Here is an 18543-nt window from a genome sequence, read left to right as displayed (position 1 = left end):
ATAAACATTTAAAAGAAGTTAAAAATATGTAGGCACGTCACTGACTCCTAAGCACCCATGGGTTCCTCATGCTCAGAATCTGTGTTTATGCTCTGCTGTGACGCTTGATCTTTGAAAATTTGACAGTGGATAAGTGTCTGATAAAGCATGAGACAGCAGAGATAGTAGTATCTTGAGCATGGACATGAGACCCCCTGTGTGGTTACATGGACCTTTGTTCTTTCCCTAGACGGGAGCACTGCTCAGCGCTTTTGTCCAGCTCTGTCACATTTCCACAACACTGGCAGAAAAGACGTGGGTCCAGCTTTTTCCCAGATTGTGGAAAATCCTGTCCGACAGACAGCAGCACGTGAGTCTGTCTTACATCCTGTTTTGGAAGATGTGGTTTTCGGTGTTGATAAATCTTGGTGAAAGAAAACAATCTTGGCTCAGTTTCAAAGGATGAGGCAACCACGCCCCATTCACTAATGGTGAATCCTCCCCAAATGTTGTCAGCTGCTGTGTAAGAGAGTGAAGACCTCAGTTCACGTGTGCTTCGCTTGTAGGCTCTGGCTGGTGAGATCAGCCCGTTCCTGTGCAGCGGCAGCCACCAGGTGCAGCGGGATTGTCAGCCCAGCGCGCTGAACTGCTTCGTCGAGGCCATGTCCCAGTGTGTCCCCCCAATTCCCATCAGGCCCTGCGTTCTGAAGTATTTGGGGAAGACACACAACCTCTGGTTCCGGTCCACGTTAATGCTGGAGCACCAGGCTTTTGAGAAAGGTCTGAGTCTGCAGATTAAGCCGAAGCAAACCACGGAATTTTATGAGCAGGAGAGCATAACTCCACCCCAGCAGGTGAGGCCCACCTTGTCTTCTGGATCACATCTTCCTGGCCTGGGGCCTCACGGTTTCAGTAAGCCTCTCCCGAGCGATTTTAAGTTACAGCCCAGTGATGTTGCTTTATTGGGAGGAAGAGGAAAGGTTTTTATCAGGAGCACTCAAGAAACCATGCTCTGTTTTCAGGAGATCCTGGACTCCCTGGCTGAACTGTACTCTCTGTTACAAGAGGAAGATATGTGGGCTGGTTTGTGGCAGAAGCGTTGCAAGTATTCAGAGACGGCGACTGCCATTGCTTACGAGCAGCACGGATTCTTTGAGCAGGTAGCCACCACCCAGTGTCCAATGAGCCGGCCGAGCGGCATGGTGGAGAGGTGGTTTCTAACATTGTCAAGTCAGAGTTCATGTTAAATAAGTTCACGTGTTTATTTGAAACATTTACCCTGCGTAGAAAGGCCTTCTGATTGAAATCTCAGTTGAAGAGAAACACACATACATGACACGAACATTTTTGAAACTCAGTCCACGATCCTTTACCGTTAGTTGCTAATGTGGATGCTTTTTATCTGCAGTCAGTGGTCCTGTTGGAAGTTGCAGGTAGATTACATTCAGTGTTGAAATCTCAATCCTCGTGTTTGTCCTTTGTATGTAGCCTGGGTCGCTGTCCCAGGATATGGCTCTCAGCCTTGTGTAGGACACTGAGCCGCAGAAACTCCAGAACAGGCACGAGCTTTGGGCTCTGCTGTCCTCACTGAGGGACAGAGAGATTCATCCTGGGGCTCGGCGGTCTCTACACTGTCTGTTGTGACGGGCGAGGGGGCGGGAGGTACGGGGGCCATCCCTGTTCCCTGTGCACGTAGAACCTCTCGGGTGGCAGTGGTCTTAGAGAAGAGCTTAGGGCACCCCCAGGCCTGAGATCCAGGTTGTCCTAAATAATTGAGAGCATGATTAACTTCTCCAGGCACAAGAATCTTACGAGAAGGCAATGGACAAAGCCAAGAAGGAGCATGAGAGGAGTAACGCGTCCCCTGCTATCTTCCCAGAGTACCAGCTTTGGGAGGACCACTGGATTCGGTATGCCAGTGTGCTTGATGCATTCAGGAGTCCGTGAAGAGATCCAGTAAAAAAAGTCTCTGAAATTTCCTCACGTGTGTTTTTAAAAGGGGACTTCGCTACTTTCGCTATGGCCTTATTATGAAGAAAGGAACAACTTCTTCCAGTTCTCCGAGCTCTCCGCTGTGTTGTGGCGGGCAGCCCTTGGTGTTCTGGGGGAGCTGTTATTTCAGAGAGCGGGTGGCTCACGGCCATGGGCACCTCGGGGGAAAATTTGCTCTGGGGGGAAAAATGTCTGTTTTCTTCTGTGGAATGGCAACAAACGACTTAATGTCTCGTCTCCTGCCCTGTCTCAGTCTGCGAGTGTGTTGGTAACTGACCTTGTGCTCTTGAATCCCTGGTCTTCTAGGTGCTCGAAGGAGTTGAACCAATGGGAAGCCTTGACGGAGTATGGCCAGTCCAAAGGGCACATAAACCCTTACCTCGTCCTCGAGTGTGCTTGGCGGGTGTCCAACTGGACCGCCATGAAGGAGGCACTGGTGCAGGTGAGGCCACTTTCCTGCTGCCTGATAACTCGCTGGGCCCAGATTATGTTCTCCACAGCCGCGTGGGTCCCTTCCACAAAGCCCTCAGTCTCTAGAGTGTTCTCTTCCACTTAGAACAAACTGGGCATTTTGGCAGATGAAAAATAGCACTTGGGAAGCAGGCATTATTTTTGGTCGTCTCTAACCCCTTTCCTGGATCGGTTCCATCTAGGCATTAGATTAAGTAGTAGTCCGTCGAGGCGGACTTGGTGCAGAAGCACGGCTGGAAGTGCAGGCAGCAAGGGCGCATCCCGGGCCGGGCCTGGCGGTAAGGTCTGCTGAGTGATGTGGTTACAAAGCGTGTTCCGTGTCGCACGAGTGAAAGCAGCGTAGCGTAACGGAACTTGAGTCATTAACTTGGTTGAGCCCCACTTCTTTTTTTAAGTTTATTTTGAGAGACAGTGGGTACACAAGTGCAGGGAAGGGGCAGAGAGAGAGGGAGAGAGAGAATCTCAAGCAGATTCCATGCTGTCAGTGCAGAGCCTGACACAGGGCTGGATCCTGGGAACTGTGAGGTCATGGCCTGAGAGTCGGATGCTTAACCAGCTGAGCCACCCAGGTGTGCCCTGAGCTCCACATTTTTTAAGATGAAGCTCCATCCAGCAGAACTGAGTACCCAGCGGGAAAGTGGGCACAGAGGTGCAGCCCCCTCTCTCTCCACTGGGGGAGATCAGGCCCCGAAAGCTGCAGTATTGCACGGTACGACTCTGTGTCATCTGGACCCCACGTTAGGCAGTCCTCGGATGCAGCCGTTCTTTTTGCTCCTCATTTGTCATCTGGGCCCTTCCTCCTGTTCCCCTTCGGCCTCCTTCCCTGCTCCTCCTCGGCTCTCCACCTTTTCCCTGTGACATTCATGCTTGGGGTTGAGCTGAAGGAAGTGCTACCGTCCTGTCCTCACCTGCCCTTCTACCCAGTAGGGTTTAGTTACATCCACACCACTGATTTTCCTCTTCTCTTGTCATTTGGAGACGGCAAGAGCACGTGGGATTATGGGGCTGCTTTCTCGCAAATGAGGAGTCCAGAATTTTAACCTGTATTGTCGTTACTGTGGTTCCTGATGTTACTCTTTAACAAACATGTAGAAGGTCATGGAACTGAGATGGTCACAGACTGTGTGAACAGGGCTTGACTTTGGGGTTGGGATCTGGAAATTGCTCATCTGATGCAGGGAGTTTGTTACTCCCAGAGATGACCAGTCTCGTGTTATGGGTAAAATACAGATTTTTTTTTTTTTTCTGACAAAATGTATTTACGTTCTACTGAGTAAATATTTATAGCTCGATCTGATGTTTCCTTTTTACTCCCTTCCCAGGGTTTCACTTAGCCAAATACACGCAGCGTCGTGCTATCCATAATCTGATCAGTGAATTTCTTCTTTCAGAAGCACTTGATAGTTTTCCAAAGACTTGTAAGGCACATGCTGATTAGGAAAAAGCTCAAAGTATGTGAATAAACATTCTTAGGAGTCTGCAATAAATTCAAGTAGTCTTCATAGTCCAAAATTATTTACTCATTTACTAATACTTAAAGGAAAAACATCAAATGACTTCTGTTTTCGTTCCTGTGCGTTGTGATTCCAGGGCTGCTTGCAGAAGTACCATTATTTCTTGGTTTGGTTTAATAAACGGCATAGGAAACAGAAGAGATGCCTGTGTTCTTGGTTTACAGAGGATAGGTGTGGTGATTGACAAAAGTCCATCTTCTTGAATAGTGTTTAAGTCCAGAAAATGTGAGGTCGGTGTGATTTTAGAGGATTGTATTAGAAGCACATGTTTTGACAAGTCTGTCTTCCTGAATTTCTTCCATCATTGGGTTATTGAGATCAAGAGAGGCTGTGAATGTGAACGTGCTTGAAGAAGTGAGGTGTCAGAAAAAACAAGCCAGAGAGTTCTATGAACGCAGGATGACGCTGTCTTCACCATCCTCATCATACTTACGTGATTTAGTAAAAGGCGAAAGATTTATTCGATCTGAAGAGAAACCAGAGTATGATACTTACGTGATTTAGATGGTATTAGGGCACTAAAATGTGTATCGTGTTTATTTGCTAAAGATGCTTCAGAATGAATGTTATGTTGGTCTCACATCAAATCCTATAAAATACCTTCAACAGAGAGATGCTTTCTTCTTAACACACAGAGATTATTTTGAAAAGACCTTAATTTTTTTATCATTTGTGTTTTTAAATGCTCTGTAAGAGACTGATCAAATGAGACAAGTTGTAATGCTTTCTTCAGCAGGTGGTTGGCAAATAGAGCTTTCGAGGGCAGAAAGGGGAGCATGTGGAGCCTTTACGTGGCTCTGAGCCATGTGTGGGGGGGCCGGGTCAGAGCCAGCGAGAGGAAATGTGACCGCTCTGGGCTCAGTCTGCTTCATAATAGAACTGATAACTAAGATAGAAGAAATCTAGGGGAAATTAAGTGACAGTGAAATTTATGAGTATTTTCTCATATTCCTAACCTAAACCATTGACTTTTGCTTCCTTCTATAACATGGAACAAGTTAGATTAGTTTCTCAGGCTAACAGTTACGAACTGGAAACAATTCAAAATTATATAGATCCGAGTGGAGGTGAACGTGTATTTAATACTTTGGAAATTCTCTGGCTGACTTTGTAGCTGAGTGGTGGTCGTTAATCTTTTCTATCACAACAGCGATCAGTTTCCCTCTTTTTTGGAATCACTAATGACCTTAAAGCGAGGACCCTATAGAGACTTGGCTGCTCACTGGTTTTGGGAAAAGGAGAGTATCTAGGAAATGCCATCTACATGCCTGACTTCTGAAAAGAAAAGAAGCATCTATTCATGGCTTAATGTCTGTTTATCTCCTTGTAAAATTGGCTCCCAAACAATCGGCCTACCATGTTGACCCTTCACACTGAAAGGAAGTTTGCCCATTGCATCCACGCACTGTGTTTTCACCACCAGGTGGAAGTAAGTTGCCCCAAAGAGATGGCTTGGAAGGTCAACATGTACCGCGGGTACCTGGCTATCTGCCACCCCGAGGAGCAGCAGCTCAGCTTCATCGAGCGCCTGGTGGAGATGGCCAGCAGCTTGGCCATCCGCGAGTGGCGGCGGCTACCGCACGTGGTGTCGCACGTGCACACACCTCTTCTCCAGGTGGGTACACGCGTGTCCTCGGGCAGTCTCGGGGGCCGTCACAGCAGTCCACCCCCTGGCCAGGCTTAGGTCCGTAAACTGAGCTGGATGACCGAGAGGAAGATCCTCTCACCTGTCCTGTCCTCTCTCATTCAAGCTGGTCCTCAGCGAAAGGAAGGCCAGAGTCTGAATCCTGAGGGATGAAATGTGGCTTCTCTTTTGGGAGCTTCTGTGGGCTGTAAATGACAGGTGACATTCCACGAGTGACTTTGAGGATTCTTAATTTTGCTCTAGGCATTTTCTTTCACGTCCCCTGTGCCACCATCAATGTGTGATGCCGCTGCAGCCTAAAAAGTCCTGTGTCCTCAGAGACCCTGAAGATTGCCGGTCTAGCCTGTTCCTTAGCCTCTTCCTCTGTGGGTCATCTCCCTGTTGCTGACAGTGTGTTCCAGCCACACAGGCCACCTGTTCAGCTGCTCAGCTCTGACGCAGTCTCTCCCCACTCTCCCCACAGCCCCTCACATGTGCTGCTTCTCTCCATAGAACCCCCTTCTTCGCACCCCTCTGGCTGCCCTTGAGGCTCTGTATAAGCAGGAAGTGACAGCTAAGGCAGGACTGAAAATCGCCTGGTTGAGTGTCAAATGCATGCCAGGGCAGGCCCACGGCCCCTCAGCAAAGGCCGAGAGACTTAACTGGTTCTGGTCTTTGGGGAAATCTCTGGTTAACTAGCTGACCACAGAGCTAACTGAGCAGAGACTTCAGTGGGTGCATTTTACAAATAATATAGAATTAGTGTACCAACGTACTTACCATAGTAGGGATTCCAGAAGGAATGAAGCCAGAAAAGGGGCTGATGGGGCATTTGAAGAAATAAGGGCTGAAAACTGCTCAAATTTGATAAGGAACCCAATTTCATTTACAAAGGAGATGTACAGATGATCTTACAAGCAAGGGAACAGCTGCTCAGCATCAGTCATTAGGAAAACGCAAATCAAAACCATGGCAAGATACTATTTCACACCTACTAGGATTAAAAAAAGACAGTAACGTGTTGGTGAGGATGTGGAGGAATTAGAACCCACATTATACTGCTGGTGGGATTATAAAATAGCCTGGAAACAGTCTGCCGGTTCTTCAGAATGTGAAGTGTAGAATGACCGTATGACAGCAGTTTCGATCCTAGAGAAACTAAAACACAACCACACAAATACTTGTACGCCGATGTTCCCAGCAGCATAGTGTACATTAAATAGCCAAAATGTGGAAACTAGCCACGTGATCCTCCACTGACGAGTAGATAAAAAGTGGCGTGTCTGGGCAGTATGAAGGAGTGGAGTCCTGGTACCGGTGGGTGAGCCTTAGAAATACCCTGAGTGAAGAAGCCAGGCACAGAAGGCCATACGCCGTCTAACTCCACTTCCGAGAAGTGCCCAGGATAGGACACTCCACGGAGACAGAGCAGGCCGGTGATTGTCACCTTCGTGGGGAGGAAGGATGCGGGGAGGCCGCTGAACGGGTCCAGGGCCGCTGTGGGGAGTGATGAGAATGTTCCGTACTTAGGTGGTGTCGATGGTTCTACAGTGCTGAGAATATATTAAAAACTACTGAACTGAAAACTTGAGTGACTTCAGTGATATTTGGATTGTATGTCTGTAAAGCTGTTGTAACAGAAATACCCCACTGTTGGGTTTCTGGTGAGGTTTTGGTGAGAGGGAGGTTTCAGGACACTGAAGGCAATGCCCTGAACTTGAGGTGCGGATAGAGAGCAGAGATTCATGCAGCCAGTGTCTCCCACTAAGCTCAGTCAACGAGATAGCAGGTGCCAAGCCTAGTGCCATGTTGGCGAGGATGTAACACTTTTGAAACAACAATTGTGCCCCAGCGGAGCATCCAGCTGGAGAGAGAGGACATTCATAAGAAGCAAAACTTCAAACAAGAATTCAGTGCCGTGTGGTAGGACAGGGAGTAAACGCAGGATTTAGAGAAGGGAGAAATCCCTGTGGGAGGGAGTAGAACCTTCCAGGTAGGATTTGGATAGGATCGGGATTGTGCCAGGGCATTTCCAGAAGTTTGGAGCCAGCAACTCATCCGGGTGTGAAGGGCAATGAGTTGGACAGACCCACGAGAGACATGACTGAAGATGTATGTGCCAGCCCAAAGGGATCACCTGTGAATCCTGTTTTCAGATGCATGGTGTGGCTCTGGGTTTAAGTTGCTGGAAGGAGGGCCTGAGGGCAGGGGGCCAGGCTGCTGTGGTCTGAGCTCGGTAGGAGAGCCACACTTCGTTGGTGGCAGAGGGAATGGGGAAGAACTAGTGTGGGGGGGACTGCCGTTAGCAAGGTGTGCTGCCCACACCACTGTCGTCCCTCTCCTATCGCAGTAGCCGCAGAGCTGAGCTTTTAAAAGCGGGGGGAGCACAAGAGCACACTTTGGGGTGAAGAGTAAGTGAAGCGTGGCCTTGAGGTGTCTGTACGAGCTGGAGAGCTTCCTCAGTGAGTCGTGAGAGCCTGACAGTGGTTGGATTGCTGAAGGGCTCTGGTTTATGTTCCTCATGTGCTCTTTAATGCTTACCGTGGAATCCCTTCTGCCGGTCCCATTCAGGCAGCCCAGCAAATCATTGAACTTCAGGAAGCTGCACAAATAAACGCAGGCTTGCAGCCGACCAACCTGGGCCGGAACAATAGCCTACATGACATGAAGACGGTGGTGAAGACTTGGAGGAACCGGCTGCCCATCGTGTCTGATGACCTGTCCCACTGGAGCAGCGTGTTCATGTGGAGGCAGCATCATTACCAGGGTAAACCTACCTGGTCCGGCATGCATTCATCATGTAATTTTCCAGACACCCCACTGTTCTGGTTTCATGTCTTGGTTTTGTTGTGTTTTTTTTCTTTTACCAGATTTTCTATTTTCTGGCAGGTTGGGTAGGTGGTGGTTGGTATGGCAAGGGTAGAGGTGAAGGCAGTGAAAGGTGGGGAGATTTCCCCACCCTGTTAACACTTTGCTGGCACAGGGGCTGCTGGGGTGCAGGCCGGGGGATCGGAGCTCCGGGGTGTGGCGCTCGTTGTGAAGGTGCCCGAGGAAGAGCCACTTGAAGGTGGCTGTGTGGAGGCTTCTCCAGTTTTCCTGGGCCTTTTGGCTCATCCACTCACCCCGCCAGACTTCTGTGTAGAGCCACCTTCGCCATTTGTTAGCCACGATGGTAAATGCTCAGCTCACTAGTCAGCGCTTTTTACACCTTACTCTTGCGTAAAATACTTTCTTTGTGTAAAATGCAAGGAAAGGTAACGGGTTTATCACAGAGCTTCCCGTTTTCATGAGCCATGTGTGTGTGTTTTTCATTTTTTATTTAAGCCTTATCGTGGAACACTTTGAGAAATGTTTCGCGGAGACTGATAGCTCTTTTCTTTGCTCTCTAGCGATTGTAACTGCGTATGAAAACAGTTCTCAGCACGATCCAAGTTCAAACAATGCCATGCTCGGGGTGCATGCGTCTGCTTCTGCGATCATCCAGTATGGGAAAATTGCCCGAAAACAAGGACTGGTCAATGTAGCTCTGGACATACTAAGTCGTATTCACACTATTCCAACTGTGCCTATTGTGGATTGCTTCCAGAAGATTCGACAGCAAGTCAAATGCTACCTCCAGCTGGCAGGAGTCATGGGGAAGAACGAGTGTATGCAGGTACAGTGACAGCGGAAGCCCCTTTGCTGAGGCGGTCCGGCGAAGAGCGAGTGCCCACGTGCGAACTCCTGGTGCAGATTGTAGGGAAAGCGAGCCAGAACTTTCTGAAAGCACAGCTTCGTTAGTGGGAGACTGTCCTTTCAAAAACCGAAAGGGAAAGGAAAGCACTGGAGCGTTTGAAGTACATTTTATGGTCTCCGCTCTATACTACGCTTGGTTAAGGTTATGTAAGGAAAGAAAATGAAAAACTGATTATGAGGGTATAAGGGAGATTTTGACGACGATCAGAGGAACGTTAATAAAAACGAAGAGACGAACTAGACGCATAAAGCTATAGAAAAAAACAGTATCCTTTAAGGTGTCCAGCACTGAATCTGGCATTTAGCAATTCACTTAGGAGCTGTCTGTCTGTCCATCTAGAGCTGTTTGTGGGGGGCGAGGTCTGCTGTCAACTTCACGTACACTTGTCGATGACCTTTAGGGCTTACCGCCTAGGTAAATATTTTGATGAAATTTCAGTAACTCTTTTCCTACTTTTTTTGTTTGTTTGTTTTTAAACAGGGCCTTGAAGTTATTGAATCTACAAACCTAAAATACTTCACAAAAGAGATGACTGCTGAGTTTTACGCCCTGAAGGGAATGTTCTTGGCTCAGATCAACAAGTATGTATGTTACGTAGAAGGAGAGTAAGAGGAAAATTCGTCAGATTATGTAAATAGTTTTTTATAACTTGAAGTGCCTGTGAAGCTCAAAGTCTGTATGGTTCGGTGACAGTTGTCTGGTGTGATGTTTCAGGTGTCCTATCTCTGTGAAGATAGTAAGTTGCGGCAGATTGGTAAGCCAGTTTGATGTATAGAACTTAGAGGCGTTTTTTTTAAAAATGAGTTGCTTGAACACAAAAATGCTGATGGCATGGGTTCATTTCCCCCATTTTCACAGCATGACATTTTGGACCAGGGGTGATTTCATTCCTTTTATGGAGACATTTCCTGTTTTAGAGCAGGGGACCAGTCGGTAGTAACATGCAGGCCAAACCCAGCCAGGATCTGGTTTTTATAAGTGATGTGCTGGGACACACCGATCCCCACTGACACTGCCTGTGTGGCCACTTTCACACTACAGCCACAGTTGTGACAAATTGTTGGGCCCACGAAGCCTAAACCTGCTTATCATCTGGTGCATTACAGAAAAAGGTCACAGAATCCTGTTTTGCAGAAATGCACATCAGATGAAGTTTTATAAGAAGTGTACAAATGAGATATACTGACAAGATGCTGCTCGATGCCATATGTAGAGTTTGAAGCGCTCTCAAACTCTCACGTTTTCAACAATAGGGGTTACTTCTTTAGCTTATTTTAAATAAGGAAGTGATTTTGTCAAAGTAAAAGGTTTTTTTTGGTTTTTTTTTTGTTGTTTTTAGTGTTTTAAATTCACATGACATAAAATAACCCATTTGAAAGCATACGGTTCAGTGGGTTTTAGTACATTTACAGAGTTGTACACATCACCACCTGCTATTTCTAAAACCTTTCCATCATCCCCAAAAGAAACCACATACCTGTTAGCAGTCACTCCCTATTTTCTCCTTCCTTTGTCCCCTGACAGCTGCTAATCTTTTCCTATCTCTATGACGTGCCCATTCTCCACATTTCATATAAACGGAACCATACAGTCTGTGGCCTTTTGTGCCCAGCTTCTCACGCAGCATCATGGTTTTAAGGGTTGTCTGTGCTGTAGCCGATGCAAGTGCTTTGCTCCACTTTGTGGGTAAAGAATGCTCCACTGTGTGTCTATACATTTTATTTATCTGCTCAACAGTTAATGGGCATTTGGATGGTTTCTGCTCGTGGCTGCTGTGAGTCATGTTGCTGTGAACGTTCACGTACAAGGTTTTGTGTGAGCATGTGCTTTCACTGGTCTTGGGGACACATACTTCAGAGTGAAATCACTCTGTGGCATGTGGCACTTTATCTTTTTGAGAATCTGCCAAATGGTTTTGCACAGTGGCTGCTCCATTTTACATTCCCACCAGCAGTCTCTATGCTTTCCAGTTTCTCCGCATCTTTGCCAGCACTCATTACTTCCCACTTTGCTGATCACGGCCGTGCTGGTGCCTCGCTGCAGTGTTGACCGTCCTTTTCCTGGTGGTGGGTGGTGTTGAGCATCTATCCTTCTCCCCGGAGACGTGTGTTCGGTTATTTTGCCCATTTCTTAGTTGGATTATCTGACTTTTTACCTTCGAGCTCCAGTTCTTACACGTGTGGACGAAGGTCTCTCTGTCGGGTGTGTCACTGCAACACCTCAGTTCTTGCCGGTGCCCCCCACGCACACAGCCTCTCGTTTCAAAGTCCAGCGCATCCATTTTCTTAGGCTGCTCGTACTTCTGATGCCGTAGCTAAGACCCCACCACCGAACCCACGGTCACAAGATTTACTTCTGTGATTTCTTGAAAGAGTCTTACGGGTTTAGCTCTCGCATTTAGGTCTTTAACCACTTTGAGTTAATTTTTATACGTGGCATGAGGTAGTGGTCCAGATACGTTCTTTGGCACTTGTACGTACTGTGTCCCAGCACCGTTCCTTGAAAAGACTTACTTCCCCGTAGAATGACCTTGGCACCCTTTTTGAAAGTTAGTCGACCAGAGGAATCCAGGTTTGCTTCTGGACACTCGGTTCCGTCCCCTGATGTACGTCTGTCCTTACACGGCTGCCACACCGTGTTGCTCACTGTTGCTTTGCAGTAAAGTTTGAAACAGGGAAGTGTTCTTCAGCTTGAGTCTTGTTCGAGATTGTTGGCTGTTTGGAGTCGCTAACATTTTTCCACGTGAACGTTAGGTTATCCATTTCTGTAAAAGAGGCAGCCAGGATTGTAGAGCTTGAATCCGTAGGTTAACTTGGGGAATATTGTCATCATAATGATATTAAATCTTCCCGTTCATGAACACAAGAGATGTCTATCTTTGTTTCATTTAACAGTGTTTTATAGCTCTTAACGTCCAAGTCTTGCATTTTTTGTGTTAAATGATTCCTAAAAGATCTTAATGTTACTGTAAATCATTTTCTTAACTTTATTTCTAGATTCCCCATTGCTAAAGTATAGAGATACAACTGAATTTTGTATACTTCTCTTACATTTTCAACTTTGTGAAATGTTTATTTACTCTGATCGTTTTGTGTGTGTGTGTGTGGATTCTTGGTGTTCTTTACGTAAGATCGCGTCATCTGCAAATGGAGATAATTGTACATCTTCGTCTCCAATCTGGATGCCTTTGCTTTTTTCTTGCCTAATTGCTCTACCTGGGACTTTCAATACTGAGTTCAGGAGAAGTGGTGAAAGTTCTTGCCTTTTTCCTCATCATAGAGGAAGACCTTTCAGCCTTTCCGCACTGAGTGTGATGTTACCCAGGGGCTTTTTGTGTGTGGCCTTTATTCTGTTAGGGTAGTTTCCTTCCATACCTAGTTCGTGGGCCGTGTTTATCATGAAAGGGTGTTGGATTTCATCAAATGCTTTTCCTGTACCAACTGATGGGCTCCATGTTTTTCCTCTTCATTCTGTTCATGTGATGCATCACATGGGCTGACTTTTTGTTTGTTGATCACCACCTTGTGTTGCAATAAATCTCATTTGACCTTGATCATGGTGTATGATCCTTTTCATGCGGTTGGATTCGATCTGCATTTAGATTCACAAGGGGCAGGAATATCTAGTTCTTTCGTGTCTTGTACGTTGTTGGAAGATGCAAAACCGTCTCTTATTTGCAGCTAGTGACGTGGTGCAATCACTGTGGAAAATGGTTTGTCAGCTCCTCAAAAAATTAAATGCAGAATTATCCTGTGACCTGGGAATTCCAGTCTTAGATGCATAGCCAAGAGAATTAGGAATGGTGCTCAAGCAGGCACTTGCTCATGAGTGTTCATAGCAGCTCTGTGCACAGTAGCCGGCACAGACAAAACTTGGCAAAACAGCTCAAGTGAACGGGTAAGCAGTGCAACGGACAGAAGTGAGACGTAAAAAGGAACGAGAGGCTGACGCTGCCTACAACATAGGTGAACCTCAGACGCTGTGCTGAGAGAAGCCAGACGCAAAATCACATGATGCGTAATCCCGTTTATACGAACCATGCGGATTAGGTCAAGGCACAGAGCCAGAAAGCTGGCTGGTAGTCACCAGGGGCTAAAAGGTTGGGGGAAACGGAGACCGACTGCTCCGTGGTGTGGGTTTCGTTTTGGGATGATGACAGTGTTTTGGAACCCAATTGAGTAGCAGTTGTATGACATTTTGAGTGTACTAAATGCCATTGAATTATCCATCTTAAAATGCTTGGTTTTATGTTACACAAAGCTCACCTAAAAATAATTATGCTCTGATTTGTGTCCTCTCAGATCTGAGGAAGCAAACAAAGCCTTTTCTGCAGCTGTACAAATGCACGACGTGCTGGTGAAAGCTTGGGCCATGTGGGGCGACTACCTGGAGAACATCTTCGTGAAGGAGCGGCAGCTGCACCTCGGGGTGTCCGCCATCACCTGTTACCTGCACGCCTGCCGGCATCAGAATGAGAGCAAATCGAGGAAATACTTAGCCAAGGTGAGAACGAAAGAACCGGTTTTCCCCGAGGGCCTCCAGTAGCCTTAAGGCTTCCACGAGGAATCGGCTGTTTCCTAATCCGTGCTGGGGTAGGGGGGACTGTCTCACGCCTGCACCATCGGTCCCCGTCACTCTTGACAGCATCTGTCATGGTTCCATTTGCGAACTAAGAAAACTTGAGTCCAGTGTTCTCTGTGGGGTCTCCCTCTGGAGACTGCCGGGGAGGCTGTCGGCGGGCGGGGTGGGGGGAGCGGTGCTTACCTGCTGGACACCCCATAGATGCTCACATCTCACCTGCAGGGAAGGTGCGCACGGTCACAGAGCTGCTCAGCTCTAGTCGCAGGGGGCGTGGGATCCTCTGACTTCCACAGACACTGCAGGGTGAGGTCACAGCTGCTAGAGTTCTTGTCCCATATCACCCCAGCACTGTGCCATGGACCATGCCGAGGGTGACTGCTTGACCCTGAGGCTGCTTCCTCAGCGTGGCTTCTCGTCTTTTTACTTATGTAATTCTTATCAATTTATTCAAGAAACAGAAACAAAACCCAGAATTAATCCTTGTAGAAAATGTAGGAGTAAGTTCTGCTTTCTGTTTTGTCTGTTAAGGGTTTGGGTTTCTTAGGATTCCTTGATTTGACTCAACATCTGGAATGAATGTCAGCACCTAGTATTTAAAAGTGACCCTAGAAACACAGACTAGCTATAGTGATGCAAAGAAGCTGCCTGAGTATCGGACTTCGGATTTGCCTACTTCTCGATATAATTGTTGCAGACAGTGGACACCAGGCTGCCAGCGTGTGGCCCACCTGACGCCGGGGTGCTTCACCACCAGCCAGATGCCCTTCATCAGAGATTTTTGGCAAAAGGCCATTTTGTTTTGGTGAGGTCGTGAGTGTGAATTCGGAGGTCACTGGCCACTGGTCGCCGGCAGGTTGGGGCAGTTAATGATTGTCAGTAATGCTGAGTCTACATAAGAACCGTGTGCACACTTGGGTTTTTATCCATCTGTGATTTATACATGAAGTTTAGCAGCATTGGCCATTTCGTACTTACTTTTCACACATTGTCCATAAGGCTATTCTATGCGCTATGTTGGGGAAAAGGCACCGGATTAAGGGCGTCAGAATTTTTATTCACCTCTAGGATTTTTCCTCCTGTCTTAGGTGCTGTGGCTTCTGAGTTTTGATGACGACAAAAATACTTTGGCAGATGCTGTCGACAAGTACTGCATCGGCGTGCCGCCCATCCAGTGGCTGGCCTGGATCCCCCAGCTGCTCACCTGCCTGGTTGGCTCCGAGGGAAAGCTGCTTTTGAACCTTATTAGCCAGGTGCGAATAACAAGGTCTCTTTGTTCACAAGAAAATTATGTCTTCATTTCACATTGTTTTTTTCTGGAAAGAAAGTGCATGCTCAAAATACTGGAAATAAGTGAAAGATAGGAAGATGTACACATTGAGACATCACTTGATCTGAAGCACAATTAGATGTGATCGAAGAATTAGGGGCACCTGGGTGGCTCAGTGTGTTAAGCATCCAACTTCACTTCAGGTCATGATCTCGCAGTTTGTGAGTTCGAGCCCCGTGTCGGGCTCTGAGCTCCGTGCTGACAGCTCAGGGCCTGGAGCCTTCTTTAGATTCTGTGTCTCCCTCTCTCTCTGTCCCTCCCCTGCTCACTCGCTCGCTCTCTCTCAAAAAATAAAAGCCTTAAGAAAAAAAAAAGAAGTGATTGAAGAATAGGTCAAGGTTGCAGTGAAATAATCCACTCGGTTGTTACGTGTTAAAATGCTAATTTTTTTGCTTGCGTATGATGCCACATAAAGATGCAGATGAAACAAGCATTCTCTTAAAATGTACAGTTACTAGTGATTACTCTGAAATACAGTGAAATGCGTATCTGATCGTAGCTGGTTTCCCATCATCGTGCCGGAACCCTTTGGAGCCTCCCTTCAAACTGAAGTCAGCATAATGGTAGCCTTGTCCCACCTCGTGCAGTTGTGCAGGGTGAAAGCTGTGTGCACTGGGGACGGGCTTTGGAGATGGGACACACTGGGGTCCTATGGGCTTTCATGACTATTAGTTGAGATGATTTCAGATTGTCCCTCTTCTGTGAGAAGCCTGCTGGGTAGAGGAAGGACCCAGACAGTAGACATTTGGAGACTGTTCTGTCTCATGTACAGTCCCCTTGACTGTGTTTCTTTCTGTAAAGTTAGCCCCGTGACTGACTTCACGAATGAAGTGGCTCCCAACTGAGCATTTAGGAATATGACGCTCATCTGTCTTTACATGAGATGCATCATCCACGTTGTACCCAGAAATGGTTTTACTTTTTCCCTCGAGAGACTGCAGCTATGTTCTTGGGTGCTGGCATTTTGCTTGACGTTTATCTGCTCGATTCAGTCCATTTGGTATTGTCCTCATTGAACGTCTAGAGCTAGATGTCGTTGGTGTCTTCTGGGCACATTTTGAAGAGTGTAACATGATAGTAGCTATTCAGACCTTTCGAAGAAGCCATAAAGCCCCAGTTTGGTAAGACTGGTGTTTCTTATCTTAAATAGAAAATTTTCAGCATCCTCCTTGCTGCCGTCACGTACAACAAAGTTCTTCACTAATGAACCTAATAGAATCGGTTCCCAGTGAATTGCCTAACATAAAGACTGACTGGTGTCATTTTGTGTTTCCCTGTTACTTACCCAAGTAGGATCCAGGGACCAGTGTGTTTTGCCCTCCTCAGATTTACCAAATCAAACGAAAGTGGTTTCTCTGTCATTAACCATCCGTCCCTAGGCAGAACCAGTTGGGCACCACATTGATCTCTCTCAGATCTTTCGAGGGAAACTAGGTATTTGACCTGCTGTTTAATCCGAACTCGTGTATTAGCTCAGTGGTATAGTATTTTGCCTCCTTGGTCCAGATGCAGACCCCCGCCCATTTATGAATGACAAGTTATTTTCCATACAAATTGTCCTCATCTAGAAGCACAGTGGTGAGCAGTGCTCTTTATGCTCCGTGTCTCTGAGCAGGTTGGACGCGTGTATCCCCAGGCGGTCTACTTTCCCATCCGGACCCTGTACCTGACCCTGAAAATAGAGCAGCGGGAACGCTACAAGAGCGGTATGTCTCGGGCGGGGCCAGCTGGCCAGACCGAGGAGGGCTCATTGCATGGGGGCATTCCATGTGCCGACGGCTGTGGACACGCTCCCGCCCTCAGCCTGTCTGTCTCTAGCCAGTGAGAGGACACTTCGGGGCTGGGAGGCAAAACCTGATCACTGAGGGAAGTCAGTGGTTTGCCGTTGCTGTGGTTTAATAGGGTTTGTTTACCTGAGTGATTTGGTCCATAAGTAGAAAAAAATATATGAAATTTTTACCTCAAATTATAAAGTTCAGTAATGCGTCCTGGTAAGCAATATAAGTGTCACCTACTATACGTGTCCTTTATAAGAAATATCTTCTGCTGTCAGAAGAATCTGCATAGAAATCAGTCTTACCAGATGTGAAAATTTACTCAAACCAGAAGGGTTTTAATCCATATTGAACAGTAGTCGTATGTTAATAACTTACTAATGGTTTCAGTTGCCCACTGCACATGGTACTGTGTGAGCAGTTGAAGCCCCTTTGCTTCAGGACGTTTTTAACACCCGGTTGTTTATGCTGCAAGGCCAGAGACTATTTAAAAAGGTGACCTGACCCACTGGGCACGTTTGCACCCCCAGCTGATGAGCTGGGTGAGCCAGGGACTGCACGCACGTCTCTGTGCTGGCCTCACGGCCACCACACCCAGGTGGATGTGTGGTTTGGTCGTTTGAAAATTAAGGTTTTTTTCTTCTGACTGAGCCGAAGCTAGAAAAACAGTCCTTGCTTCTACGACGTATTTCTCACATGGCAGATGACTGTATTTTTTAAAAATACCTTTTTAACGTACATGGTCTGGCTTTCCTCAATGAGAACATGGAGACTTGCCCATTAAGTACGTTCAGATTCCCTGAGCTGTCTGCAAGGAATGTGAAGAATTTTTTTCCGAACACTTAAAAAATGCTCAAACTTTGAGCAAAGTTAAAAAGGAGAGGACCACGAACACTCATGCACCCTCACCTCACTTCACCGCTCAGCACACGGGCCTGTTCGCTTTCTGCCGACACACTGGAGGCCAGGCTGTAGGCAGTGGCATTCTGTGGGCCTGAGTCCCTCAGTGCACCTCTCCGCGGAGCCGGGGCGGCTCCCACCCAGCCCCCGGGGAGCCGGCTGTCGTGATGTGCTAACACGCCGGCAGGAACAGCGTTGCTTTGGCCGATGGGTCCTCTAGAGCACCGAGCTCTCGCATCGGGCCAGTTTTGCGCTGACATTGGCGTTGTGTGTGTTGCTCTCAGATTCTGGACAGCAGCAGCCAAGTTCAGTGGGTAACCAGTCCCATTCTGCATCAGATCCAGGGCCCATAAGAGCAACAGCACCAATGTGGCGCTGCAGCCGAATCATGCACATGCAGCGAGAACTGCACCCAACACTTCTGTCTTCCCTGGAAGGCATCGTCGATCAGATGGTCTGGTTCAGAGAAAACTGGCACGAAGAGGTACGTGCAGAGAACCCATCGTCCCGTGTGCTTTGGGCCGTGTCACCTTCAGATTGGGTGCCTGCTCATTTATGTCTGTGTTGTCGAATCGAACAGTAGAGTAAGCAGATAGTTAATGTTTGCGCACTAATGCAGCCCCAAATATTTGAAGCAGGAAACT

At 47.3% G+C, this 18543-nt stretch overlaps 1 protein-coding gene across 10 annotated transcripts in view; it reads left to right on the top strand.

Moving 5' to 3' along the window:
- The window catches only part of LOC115503858 (transformation/transcription domain associated protein), a 112577-nt gene that overhangs the window by 78489 nt on the left and 15545 nt on the right, over window positions 1-18543 (top strand). For 4 of the 10 annotated variants that reach the window (XM_030300348.1, XM_030300344.1, XM_030300342.1 and 1 more), the window contains 13 exons: window positions 230-349; window positions 546-833; window positions 1002-1139; window positions 1777-1889; window positions 2278-2413; window positions 5380-5571; window positions 8152-8380; window positions 8970-9235; window positions 9797-9897; window positions 13618-13819; window positions 14983-15147; window positions 16840-16930; window positions 18184-18383. In XM_030300348.1, the coding sequence (XP_030156208.1) occupies window positions 230-349; window positions 546-833; window positions 1002-1139; window positions 1777-1889; window positions 2278-2413; window positions 5380-5571; window positions 8152-8380; window positions 8970-9235; window positions 9797-9897; window positions 13618-13819; window positions 14983-15147; window positions 16840-16930; window positions 18184-18383 (2241 nt within the window). The remainder of the gene's footprint in view (window positions 1-229; window positions 350-545; window positions 834-1001; window positions 1140-1776; window positions 1890-2277; window positions 2414-5379; window positions 5572-8151; window positions 8381-8969; window positions 9236-9796; window positions 9898-13617; window positions 13820-14982; window positions 15148-16839; window positions 16931-18183; window positions 18384-18543) is intronic. The other 6 variants (XM_030300349.1, XM_032591659.1, XM_030300345.1 and 3 more) reach the window with 3 other exon arrangements.

The sequence above is a fragment of the Lynx canadensis genome, chromosome E3 (assembly GCF_007474595.2).
Source record: "Lynx canadensis isolate LIC74 chromosome E3, mLynCan4.pri.v2, whole genome shotgun sequence".
Classification (NCBI taxonomy): domain Eukaryota; kingdom Metazoa; phylum Chordata; class Mammalia; order Carnivora; family Felidae; genus Lynx; species Lynx canadensis.
The sequence above is the reverse complement of the archived record's forward strand: the minus strand, read 5'-3'. Positions and strand labels throughout refer to the sequence as shown.